Consider the following 12,990-nt stretch of genomic DNA (forward strand, 5'->3'; position numbering starts at 1 on the left):
GATCTGGCCCAAATAACAAAAACAAACAAAAATAAGAGGCAGTTTGGAGATACAAGTGACATAAGGGAGTAGTATGAGGAGAGGAGAGATATACATTTGCTACTGGTAGAGGAAGGAGGTTACAAGTTGAAGAATTCGGGCAGAGCTCTGGAAAATGCAAGGAAATGGAGGGGTGGAGGTTCCCCTAGAACCTCTGGAAGGAACTGGCTCCTGGCCACTGAGACTTCAAAAATTAGGATGTACTTTTTTAAGATGTTTTATTCTTTTTTATTGAACCACAATGACATATAGTTCCAACACCTGTCCCTTCACCAGTGCATATTTCCCACCACCAGTAGACCCAGTTTCCCTCCTGCCCCCACCCATCCTCCACGCCTACCTTAACAGCAGGAGCTTCTCTCTCTCTCTCTCTCTCTCTCTCTCTCTCTCTCTCTCTCTCTCTCTCTCTCTCTTTCTCTCTCTCTCTCCTCCTTTCATCCCCCCTCCCTCCTTCTGGGCATTATGGTTTGCAATACAGATACTGAAAGGTTATCATGTATATTCCTTTACCTACTTTCAACACTCAGTTCTTATTCTCCAGACTGATCATTTCCAACTGTTGTTGTCATATCAGTCCTTCTCTATCCTAACTGCCCTCCCCCAGCCCCCCCCCCCACAAGCACACACTTGTGGCAAACTTCCAACCACTGACCAGAATTAGGATGTACTTGTGTTGCTTTAAACTAATTTTTAATATCCTTTGGTTTTAATCCCAGCTCTCCCCATCTCTGCCTCAGTTTCTTCATTCATAAAATGGGAGGAGGAGGTAATGGGCAGGGCCCTCTGACTCTCTCTGGCCCCAGGCTGAGGAGATTGCACCAGCCCTGACTATGTCCACTGCACAGGGGTCAGCAAGGAAGGCCGAGGGTGGGGAGGGCACATCGCCTGTCTGATGAACTCAGGATCTGATGAACTCGTGGGACGGTGCAGCAGCCCCAGTGCCGAACGGGATGTACCCCCTTGGTGCACGGCCTGCAGAGAAAGAGGGGCTGCTTGCGTGGGATTTGGAGAAAGAGGTGCTGCTTGTGCGAGATTTGTGTTCAAACAAGTGGCATCGGCACTCAGGAAGGACTGCAGGGCTGTGGATTTGGGGGGCAGGGAGCAGAAACCCCAGGTGGAGTGAGCTCAGATCTACAGCAGCTCCCAAGCCAAGACCAAAAGATGCCCTTACTGGTGAAAGGCAGGGCAGGAGGCCAGTAAAATCTTCTAGAAAGAAAACAAGAACTGAGATCCAGTTGCTGGGCTGCATTACTTTGAACAAGGTCACAGTCAGCTTCTGTACCAATCCCACCTCCCACCTCTGACTCCCTGGGCTGCTGGGCCCCAAGGGGAAACCCCGTGTCACATGGGCCTCTAAAGCCCCGAGGCTGGCATCTGGTGGGCACAGGCTGGTGGCTTGAGGACTGCGTTTCCCCAATGCCATACAGCCCAGAGACTAAAGGGGACCCCGGGCCTAGGAAAGATTGGGGGGCTATGCCACACACATCTTATTCCTCCTAAAAATCCACGCTGCAGTCTGCAGCGGAGGTGCCCTGTAGCCAGGGAGCAGGGGCCAAGCTTGCCAGCGGTGCCCAGATGTAACTGGCCGAAACAGGAAATCTCCACTCAGAAGATGAACAAGTCGGACAAGTGCTCCTCTGAAGAGCCGCGCTCTGAGAAACGCAGACCCACGGGGGAAAGAGTGCGTCACTGAGGCAGGGATGAGTCACTGTCGCTTAATTCAGCATGGAGGGGAGAGAGGGAAGCAGAAGGAGAGGGAGGGGCGAGAGTGGATAAGGGAGGCTGATGAGACTTACAGAAGTGTCCCTTAGTTTTTGACCAAGAGTGTGGGGACAAAGAGTTTGGGGGGGAGATGATCCCTGGGGTACAGAAAGGAGTCAGGTGGGGTCGGGGGTAGGGGAGGGGGTAAGGAACAGGTTGCTAGTGGGACCAATGCCACCGGAAACTTCTGGAAGGGCAGGAGAACATTCGGAATGGAACCACCACAGATTCCGCAAACCACCCCCCCCCGCCCCGTATCCCCCCTCTCGAGATGTCACACTCCTGCCTCTCCTCTCCCCCTTCCTTAGATGCTGGCTTTTGCTGGCTGGAAGCCGCTCTGCTTTACAAAATTTCACTGCGCCCCCTGCTGGCTTGTCCAGGCTCAGCAAGGGCAGCTCCGAGAGAGAGGCTCTCCGAGAGATCCTGCTGGCCAATGAGGCATGAGGCAGCTCTCAGACCGACCCGCCAACAGGTGCTTACGTCACCCCGCCTCTCCGCTCCAAGGGCACAGCCTGGAGGGGCAACCCATAGAAGGGGGTGATATCTATCACGGCTGCTGGGATCTCAACAGCCTCATGCCCCAGCTTCCTGACCCCAGCCCCAAGAGTAGCCTGTAGCAAGCAACTCGAGCCCCCCACCCCACATCTGTGCCCCCCACCCCACATCAGGCAACAGCAGCAGCGGCGGCAACAACCCCCACAGACCCCAGTCTCAGGCACCCAAACCAGAGGAGAGGCAGAGCTGCAGTTTCATGGTCCCCGTTTCCACCCCCGCCCCCGGTCATCTCCTTGGACCCCCAGGTTCCACCATCCACAGTGGAAGTGTTCAGGCTCTGGGCTGAAGGGATCAGAGACTTTTGTGGGGACAGCGCCAATACTGAGGGGACTCCGGCTCAGATACATCCTCCCCCCCGCACCCCCTCCTCGCTTTACCACAGGGGTTTCATCCTGGCAACTACAAACGCCCTCTGAGTGACACAGGATGAAATCTGGCTAGGAGCTGGCCCTATTGTGCTGGTGGCGACAGTAATCAGACACAAAACACACCACTTGTCTCTTGGTTTTGGTTTCTCAGGGGCTACTCCTGGCTCTGCAGTGCTTAGAGGACTGTAGGGGATGCCTGGGATTGAACTTGAGTTGGCCATGTGAAAGCACTTTATCCTCTGCACTCTCCCTCTGGCCCCAACATACCACTTGTCTCAAGGGACCCTGTCACCTTCAGGTCAGACCTCCCAGTGTTCACCTTGGTGAGGCAGGGGAGACAAAGGAGTGAGGCATGCATGGACCCTGTGGGGGCGTCCCTCCACACCCCGGCTCAGGGTGCATCCTCAGGGCAGGTGTCCCAGGCCACTGTCACCTATTCAGGGAGGTGGGACTAAGTGTTCTCTCTGCCACCACCAGCCCCATCCTACTGGTTGCCCCGTTTTCTCATACTGTGGTCTATGCGATTTTCACCCCACCTGGAATATCCTGGGGGTCCACACAGACCCTGTTGAGAAACCCTGGTGTAGTTGCTACTTCTGGAGAAACGTTGGCGCAGATGGCTCACTCCCTGACCCACATAGATGGCTGTGGGCCCTTTTCTGTCTTCTGGCTAACAGGGAGCTAGACCAGAGCTAATCCTAAATCAGCTCTCACACCTCTACTGGGACTGGGGTCAGGGTCTCCACCCTATCAGGCCAGTCTGGAGGGTGGAAACCCTCCATCAGTCATTATCATTTTTGGTTTTCGGAGTTGTCATACCTGGTGGTGTCAGGGATTATTCCTAGCTCTGTGCTCAAGGATCACTGCTGGAGGGGCTTGGGGAACCATATGGGGTGCCAGGGATCAAACCCAGGCTGGCTGCATGGAAGGCAAGCACCTTACCCACTGGACTGTGGATCCAGCACCCCTACCCCACACCTCCATCTTCAGTTTCCGATGTGCATGTATGCACCCTGAGGCCTCCTCATTGGGGCCCACCAGAGCGTAGCCCCCTCCCACCAGGCCCCCCGATGGGTGGAGGTGTACCTGGTACTGGCCCCTGACAGGTGAGCTTAGCGTCCGGTGTGGCAGGTGAACAGTGGGGACCAGAGTTTATTTCATATGCGATCTGGGTCCATTGAAGGGGACTGTACCCAAATCTGACAGGCAAAGTGTCAGGGGCTTGCATGCCACAGGAAGGGACTTCTCCCACCTCTGGGCTCTAGAGTCCAAGCTGAGGGCCGGGTCCCACGCAGACCACCCGTGCTGGGCTGCAAACAAACCCAGCTTTCCCATCACCCCTACACAGGGAGCTCTGTGTGTGTAGGGGAGGTGTCTCTTTCAGGGACATGAATCCCACCTGTGCAGACCCCAGCCTCTGACCTCATCACCTTGGCCTCAAAGCAACCCCTCAGACTCCAGGGGATGGGCACCTGAACTGGAGCGGGGGACAAATACCCACACCCCCATTATCTCAGCCACCGCCCCACCTGCATTCACTTAGGTCCATCTGTAGCGGCTGTTCTGTTCCCGAGTTGTTTGTCTATTTGGGCACCAGAATCACACTCTTTTCATTAGAGGGTTTATATTATGTTTTGATGGCTGGAATGGCTGGCCCTCGTCAGTGCTTCATTTTCAATGGTTTCCTGGCTATTTTTGTATGTTTGCTTTTCTCTGTGAACAATAGCCCGCGATGTTTCTATTGGAACTGCAGTGAATTTGTAAATTAACTTAGGGAAACTGACATTTTGATAATATTGAGTCATCCCAGGCAAAGGACAAGATGTCTATATCTGCTCGAGTCCTTTTTGTTCAGTTTTTAGGAGCCTTTTCAACATTGGTCTGGTTTGGTACATTCCTTGTTAAGTTTATTCTGGATAATTTCATCTGGGGACAGTGGCACGTGGAGTTGGCGGCTGTTGTCATCTCTCCGGACTCGTGTTCTCTGACCGGAAGCCTCACAGAGACCCCAAGTTGGTCTCATTGTTGATTCTGGGTTCTCATTTTCTGGGGGGTTCACTCCTGGCTCCCAGGAAGGGGGTAGTGGTGTTGTGGGTGCTCTTTGGCCTGGCCATTTTGAAAGGAGACCGTTGTTAAGAAACAAATTTGCCGGGGACAGCAGGTAAGGCATTTGCCTTGAACGCAGCCAACCTGGGTTCAATTCCCAGCATCCCCTATGGTCCCCTGAGCACCACCAGGAGTAATTTATGAGTGCAAAACCAGGATTATTCTTTGTGTATCCCCGGGCATGACCCAAAAAGCAAAAAAAAAAAAAAAGAAATTTGCAGTTTTCTGAGTGGAGGGTCCCCCAGAGTTGGCCGCTCCCCCAGAGTTGGCCTGGCAGGTCAGTCAGGCGAGACTGGGCTACATAGACTCCAGACTGAGCCAAGTGCAGACACAGATGCTCAAAGACTTTTGTCCCTGGATGGAGATGCTCCTTTGCAAAACAAACACTCAGCACCTCCAGCACCGCGGGATCCCAGCCACTGTCCCCCACTCCAGGAACTCTGCCAGTGAAGGTGCTAGAAAGCCTCTCAAGCCAGGGACAGAGAGAAGGAGATCGGAAGAGCAGCAGAGCCAGGCCGACTTCTAGCCCTCTCCTCTTCTGAGCAGCCCCTTTTCTTATAAAAAGCAAAACAACCTGCATCCCAGGGAAGGTGAGAAACTGGGTCTGGAGCTGAGACAGTATCTTCAACACATGGCCCACCAAATCACCATGTGGCTGGCCTGGTGTTCCCGGCACCACAGGGACAGAGCAACACCAAAACCCAGGCACCCTGGGGCTCTTGCATGAACCCCACGTTGGCTGACACATTTGTGGAGCCCCCTGAGCACTGTTTGGGAGACACCAATAAAAAGAAATGGACCCAGAGAGTAGAGGTGAGCTGCCCAAGCTCTTGGTGCCCGCCCACAAAGCCGAGTGAATCCCCCAAAGGACAGATCAGCTACATACACACGCACATACGTTTGTTTGGTCACGGCTTGTTTTTCTCGGTCTTTCTGGAACTGTCAGCATCTGCCCTGTCTGGGTATAGGTCAGCCAGCTCTGTGTAACAGCAGGTGGGGGGGCTGGGGAGAGGGGGATGTCGCCATTCATCCAGCCCCACTTCAGGGGAGGGCCACTAGAGAATGAGGTCACAGACCAGAGAGCCCTCATCCATGTGCCCAGGACCCCCGAGTCCCAAGAGAAATGGGGACACCTGTGAAGAGGCCAGAGGGGCCCTCCCAGGGGGTCAGCCTTCACAGGAGAGGTGTGGGGGCGCCGCATAGGAGCAGGTCTGCAAGGGTCCCCTGAGAACTGTGAGAGCCAGGATGACGTGCTGGGAAGCTCTGTTACCATGGTTACCCCTGCCTGCATCCCCGTGGCCTGCAACCCCACAGCCCTCCCCAGCAGGCCCGTTTCCCCACACAACCTGGCCGGCAGAGCCCAAAGCTGCAGAGGGGTGGGGGTGGGGGGATGGCGCTCACAGGGGAAAACTCTCAGGTCTGTGGGGGTAAGGGAGGTGCAGTTTTAACCACCACCCAGGGGAGCCAGGCACACCAGCCCGAAGAGAGAATTCTCAGCTGCCAGGTACCCAACGGACATGCACTTGGAGACTGGGACTGGTTGGCCCACAGTTGTGGGGATTGTGGAGAGGTGCAGAACTGCAGTGTCTCGGGTTTCAACTCTAAAGGGGTCTGTCTGGACTGCCCACTGCACCTCGAGCCTGTCAGGGAGTGTCTAGGAGGCAACACCGGCTCTCCCAGCCTGCCTGGCCCCATGGAACCTGGTCTGGGCGCTGGGCTTGAGGAAAAAAACAGCCACTAGCGCAGGTACTGGAGACTGCAGTAAACACTGACGAACATTCTGGATTCCCGGGGAGCGGGAGCAGCGCTCCGCTCCGGCGGGGCGGGGGCGGCGGGCAGCGATTACCCAGAGGCCCGGCAGCCCAGCTCGGGCCGCTCGGGGGGAGCGCTTCGTGACGGTGCCCCTCCCGCCGCGGCGCGCGCTGACATTTCCAAGAGCTCGCCAATTATTTTAATAACTGCAGCTCCTCGGGTGGGCAGGCCAAGGGGCGACTATTACTCATCGCACAGACAGGAGAGCCGCTGAAGCAGCTCCAGGGACCGGGAGGGGGAGGCACCTCGGCGAGACAGCGGGGGTGGGGGAAACCGACGTGGGGTGGCGGGGAAGCTTGGAGTTCAGGTGAGGTGCTCAGGTGCTATTGGAAGGGGCAGGGGGAAGCTGTCACTCCCCAGGAACTGCATCTGCCCATGTATAAGTGCCCCGAGAGGTAGCTGGGGCTGAGGACATCGTCCTGAGCGTGGCAGGTCACCGGAGGGAGGGCAGCAAGGTGAGCTGCCCTTTCCCCAGCAACACGGGGTCTCAGAGTTGCGCTGGGATTCCACCAGGGAGCAACAGCAGTCAGAGTGGAATGGGAATCCGGAAATCTGTCTCCTGACCTCAAGCCCTGTGGTCAGCAGCCCACCCCATCACTGCTAAACACAGTGTCTTTTCTGCAGTGACAGGTGGGGGGGTGAAGGACAACAAGAGCCCCATTTCCACACCCACAGCCCGTTAAAACACAGGACACTTAAAAATTTTAAATGTTGGGTCAGAGAGATAATACAGTAGGGGTAGGGTGTTTGCCTTGCCGACCATATGGTCCCACGAGCACTGCCAGGAGTAATTCCTGAACAGAGAGCCAGGAGTAACCCCTGACATTGCCAGGTATAGTCCCAAAGGGGTGCAAATGCTTGATTCTAAATGGCAGGGGTGGCAGGGTGCTAAAACTCAGCAATCCAGAATTAACCATTAACTTCATTAACCCCAGCTCTTAGCGTGAGACCCCACTGGGATGGACCCGCTACTCTAGGGCAGAGGCTCCTGCCTCCACAAGTTTCTAGTCAATCACTCACTGAAATTTGGGTCCCTCAGTCCCCAACACCCCGGACTGCTGGCCCTTAGCCTGTGCACACAAACCCAAAACTGGTCCCAACAGGAGGGAGCAGGAGCAGGGAGCCCTCTTAGCGCTCCTGCGGCAGGCCACACACACACACACACATACATACACACACACACACACACACTCATTCTCTCTCCCTCTCCCCCTACACACACTCTCACACACTCTGCTCTCTCTCTCTCACTCACACTCACACACACACACACACTCTCACATACTTTCACTCTCACACTCACTCACTTTTGCTCTTACTCTCTCACTGGGAGCAGGCGAGGCCTTCCAACCTTCACACAACCAAGCCTGAGGAGGCCAAGGCCTGTTTCCCAAAGCTCACAGCTATCCCTTCTTTCTCCTCCACAGTCTCCTTCTCCTGAACACTCCCCCACTGCCACCCCAGGCTCCAGGCCTCAGGGGGATGGGGGGGGGGGCAGGCTCCTCTTCTCTCCTCTGTCCCTTGAGGGATGGGGGTGCGGTGAGGGAACTGCACGGTCTGTGCCTCACTTGTTACAGCTGAAGGAAGCAAAGGGTTTTTCTGACCTAATGTATGGCTGTGTGCTCCCTGCCCATGTCCTGACTGGTAACACATGTCAGAAAGACTTGTGGTGCCACCGCCATCTCTCTCCTGAAGGTCCTCATGCAGGGCACAATGGGCCGGGAAGCCTGACGCCAGGCACCCCACCCCCATGCTGGCCACAGAGTCCGCTGCTCACGCACGTCCTTGGTCACCATGGAGACTAAGCCAGGAGCCCAGCCATGACGCTCTTGGGGACACGGGGTCCAGAGGGCGTCATGGGAACACCACGTTCTGCTGGGCAGTGATCCGGCCCCGCAATTCCGGGAGGTGATCCAGCTGCAAATTGGGCAAAGTCTGAAGATGCGGATGGCTGCTGAGAGGGGCTCAGATAAGAAGAGACTCAGGGTCCCTGGCACCCTATGCTCCAGGGTCTCCCCACAGCTGTGAGGGTCCCCAGCAGGGAGGGGGTCAGGGGGAGGGGATTGGTGTCCCGGCTGAGTTCTGCCGGGCCTAGAGAATGTCCAGGAGACCACCCGTGTCCCTGAGCCCAGGGCCTCCCCAAGTTTCAGCCTCCAGTCCTGGCCCCCTGGTGGGAAGGGCCGAGGGTCAGTCCAGAAGCTCAGCGAGATCTCGGGGTGGGTCTTCTCTGAACAAAAGGGGCGCAGCCGAGGAGCAGCACTGGACAGGTGTCAGGGGAAAGGCAGGATGGTGAACCCCACAGGCCAAGTCAAGTCCACTGGGTCCTCGCTGACACTTCCCCACAAGGGCAGAAGGGCAGTCTGGGAGGGGCTTCCCCGGGGGGCCCCTCACAACTCAGCTGCAGTTGGCATGCTCCTAGCCTGGCCCTTCCTGTCCTACGGCGCAGGCAGCCCACTCCCTGCAGCTAGGATCCGCTCCCGGTTTCGCTCCAAGATTTCTAACATGCTCTGCATGTCGTGGTCAGCCTCGAGCACCTGAGAAACAAACACAGGGGTCAGAGGGCTGCGCTGGACTCCACATCACGCTCCCCCGCCCCCCCAGACTGGACAGGAGGCGCAGAAACATGAGGGCCCAGGCAGAGTGAAAGGAAGGTCACAGTGAAACGGCCACCAGTTCGAGACCAACCGAACACTCTTTTTTGACTCCACATTTCTGAGAAGGCCGGTGGCTGTCCCTACAGTGAGCTCATGCTGTTTCTGTCTCACCGTACACCACCCACTGAACTTTGCTTTTTTTCTTGTTATATCTTCACAGGGGGGACCCCGATGGTTGCTCAGGGGGCCCTGGGGTATTGGGGATCAAACCTGGGTCCGGTCCACCCCAAGCTCCTTCTCGGGAACCTGGCTTTATTTCCTTTAAGACCCACTGCGGGAATTAACGTCTCCCCATCCAGCAACCTTGCTGCCCGGAAGCATCCCAGGCCCAAGTCAGGGCAGCCCAAAGGCACCCCCAGGAGCCTCGCTCAGACCCACATCGGGTGCACACTCCTCAGAGGCTCTGGCACCCGTCTGTCTGTGCCAGGAAATTCAGCTACGGCAAAGCCGCAAACAGGAGTGAAGGGAGTGGGGGAGACAAGGAAGAGGGGTGATGCAGGAACGCAAGCAGCGAGTGCGAGAGCACAGGAGCGCGTTACGGTCCATGCCAGTGGCTGCTCCCGGCGCTCCGGGCCACCAAGGGAAGGTGGGTGGGAAGCGCAGGCCCGCCTCAAGGAAGGGAGGTGGGCTCAGAAAGGCCATGGCCAACCTGATAACCAAAGCCAAAACGGCATTGAGAACGCACCTGCGCTGACGCAGCTGCTGCAGTTATAGGACACAGCCTGTGCCACCTTTGCTTGGGCCAGACTCACTCGGGGCCGTGGCCACCCACTAGGCTTCCCTGTGTGCCCATCTTCACTCTCCAGCCCAGAAAGGGGAGACAAAATTTCCTCCCAGACTCCCACTTCCTCCTTCAAAGTCCAGAGCGCGGAAGGACCCGGCCTTTCAGAACCTGTTTCTGCCATTCCTCCCTCTAGAAACTTCTCCTGCCCTAGCAAGGGGACTTACCAGAACAGGAGCCGCCACTGGGAACGGGCCTCCCTTCACCAGCCATTCCTCATACAGGTGGTGGATGGCTTCCAGGTATTGCTGTGGGGAAACAGACACACGGGAACTGTCAGAGCAGGTCTCTTCCGGGGGGGGGGGGGGGGGGGGGGGAGGAGGAGGAGCAGGCAAGGGGACAGCAACGGCCAGAGACAGTGGCTCAGGCGTGGTAGCAGCCAGCTGGGCCCAGACGGACAGCGGTAACTCTGGACACGCACGGCCACAGCCTGTGACACTCGGCGTGCACCCCCATCCCAGACACACCCTACCCAACGACACCCGCCTTCCTCACTCCTGCCCCGTCCTTCCGTGGGAGGCTGCCCAGCCCCAGGTGCCTCTGCCTCTCCCTCTGACCTTCCCGCCAAGCGCACCGCAGCTCTCGTGGCCTTCACCTGCCAGCTGTGACCCAGGATCCTTGGGAACAGCAGCCTTTGACCTTCCCGCACCCGCGGCCCAGCACCTGCCCTGTATTCCGGGTCAGGGAGCGGCAGGGATGGCCAAGGCAAGGATTGAGGTTCTCCACCTCTCCACCTTCCTGCACGGACCCGGGGTATGGCTGCTGAGGGCTGGTGATCTAGGATCCAGCCCCGGAGAGTCCAGCAAGGCGAGACTCAAGGGATGAGGGCCCAGGAGGCCCCGAGGCCACCCGAGCCTCTCACCAGCCCTCGGAAACTTTCTCCAAGTGGCAGTGCGGGGGCCGGATTTCAGGAGCTGGTGGTGGTGGAAGGTGACCAGGACAGCAGTCCCAGCCTGCCAGTCCCTGTGGAACCCAGAGGGTGAGTCCAGGCAGAGGTTAGCGCCACCTCCAGGCCTGGCCCTGAGTCAAGCGCTGGGGAACGCAGGGGGCACCCAGGTGAGGAGCCAGAGCAGAGCATAAAGACCAGCAGCCCCAGGACGGGGTGACCAAGGCCTGAGGGGAGGCGAGGACCAAGACGAATGAGTCTGGCCCCCACCAGCCTCCACCGGGATGGGACAGGGCTCCGGGGGCGCTCACCAGCGGGATGATCTTCTCCTCCTCCCTGCATCTCATCTTTAACCGCTGGTAACAAGTCTCAGGGGTGGTCTGGAGATAAACTGCGGGTTCGAGAAAATAGGGGGGGTTGGAGCGCTGGCTCACGGCATTGAGCATGTGCTCCACAGGCAGGAAGCCCAGGCTTGATCCTGGCACCATGTGGTCCTCCCTCAAACCACCACTTAAGGAACTCCTGGGCACATAGCAAGATCAGCCCCCCGTCCCCAGCCACCCCCAGTCCAATGGGTGTGCAACAAAAAGAAACAAAGAAAAGTATGAGGGGAAGGAGGTATCTTGATGGTGGCAAACATGCCTTGCAGGTAGATGAGCTACTTTGATCCTCAGCACTGCAAAAAAAGGAAGAAAAAAGGAGTGGTTTTGTGAATCCTGCTTGGGCCTTGGCAACTGGCCAGGAGAAGTACAGGTAGGCGTGAGGAGATGGCGGGAAAAACCTCGATAGCAGCTCCCTGCCCGGACAGCTGAGGCAGGGGCACGCTGCGGGGTCTGCAGGGTCCCCTGACCGTTAGCGAATCTGTCCTTCCTGTCCACATCAGCCATCTTGGGGGCACAGGAAGGCTGAATGAGTCCTGGAACCCAGCTGATGTCAGTGCACTTCCCTTGCATTCATGAAAGCCCTCAGGGTGCGAGGACCCAGGCGAGAACAGCTGTAGGTGTCTCCTCCCAAGCACATAAGCCCCAGATTCTGTCTTCTCCAAGGAAGAGTATCAGCAATGCTGGGTGTCTGACACCATCCTGCTGGAGGGCCTGGCCCCGCCCAGGGGAAGTTCAGAGGGGCCCCTCACCGATGAGATCCACAGACACATCTATGTGCGCCTTGATCCAGTCAAACCATTCTGACAGAATCACGTAGTCCACTTCGGGCATCTTCCCACTGCAATGAGAGTTGAAAAAGGGTGACTCACCCCTAAGAAAGCTCCCGGTGGCCCTGTCTCCCCACAAAGAACCCAGAAATAGCTTTCATTCAAATGGCACTGCCTGTGGGGCAGGAAGATGGATCAAACAGCCGGAGTGCACACATGGCAGAGCTCAACCCCCAAGTTGATCTCCGAGCACTGAGCCATTTGGTCCACACAGTCGGGTCAGATATACCACTGACCCCCCCCCCCCCCCGAATACTGCTTGGGCCCTCCCCCTCCGACACAGACACGTACACAAAGAGCATTTCCCTGTCCTTTGGGTCAGGGAGTTCACTCAAGTGGAAGCACAGCTGTACAGTGTATGTGAGACACTGGGTTTAATCCCCAGCACCACATGTACCCCCAGTGCCACTGGTGACCCCAGGGCTACATCACCCTGGGACCATTAACTATAATGTCTGCATCTCCAAGCCAAGCATCATTGGGGCGTGGGGTGGGGGGAAGGGGAAGGGGCATCCAGCCTCTGTGGGTGGCTCCTTTCAAAAGTAGATTGTGGGTTAATGCCGGCCAAAATGCAACCCTGTGATGCAGAAGGTGTGGTGCTGGCTAGGGGTCTCAGCCCCCAACTTCCATGCCTGGGGATGGGCTCAGAGGTAAAGGTAGCCAGTATCTCTGCATCCCCCCCACCCCCAGGTGGATATGTGCCCACCTCCACAACAAGCAGAGAAAGGGGCTTTGAAGCCTGTCCCCTGAGAACCAGGACAACAAACCAATTTCACCTCTTGCCATTAATTTTGTAGAAGCTATCATGGAACTTGCGG

At 57.1% G+C, this 12,990-nt stretch overlaps 1 protein-coding gene across 2 annotated transcripts in view; it reads right to left on the reverse strand.

The window, feature by feature from the left end:
* Positions 1-5,840: 5,840 nt before the first annotated feature.
* The window catches only part of TK2 (thymidine kinase 2), a 31,849-nt gene continuing 24,699 nt past the window's right edge, over positions 5,841-12,990 (reverse strand). For both annotated transcript variants that reach the window (XM_056136755.1, XM_056136754.1), the window contains 4 exons: positions 12,095-12,183; positions 11,274-11,353; positions 10,244-10,324; positions 5,841-9,175 (listed from right to left, as the gene is read on the reverse strand). In XM_056136755.1, the coding sequence (XP_055992730.1) occupies positions 9,077-9,175; positions 10,244-10,324; positions 11,274-11,353; positions 12,095-12,183 (349 nt within the window). In that variant the 3' untranslated portion in view covers positions 5,841-9,076. The remainder of the gene's footprint in view (positions 9,176-10,243; positions 10,325-11,273; positions 11,354-12,094; positions 12,184-12,990) is intronic.

Source organism: Sorex fumeus, unplaced genomic scaffold, assembly GCF_029834395.1.
Source record: "Sorex fumeus unplaced genomic scaffold, SorFum_2.1 ptg000122l, whole genome shotgun sequence".
NCBI classification, from domain to species: Eukaryota; Metazoa; Chordata; class Mammalia; order Eulipotyphla; family Soricidae; genus Sorex; species Sorex fumeus.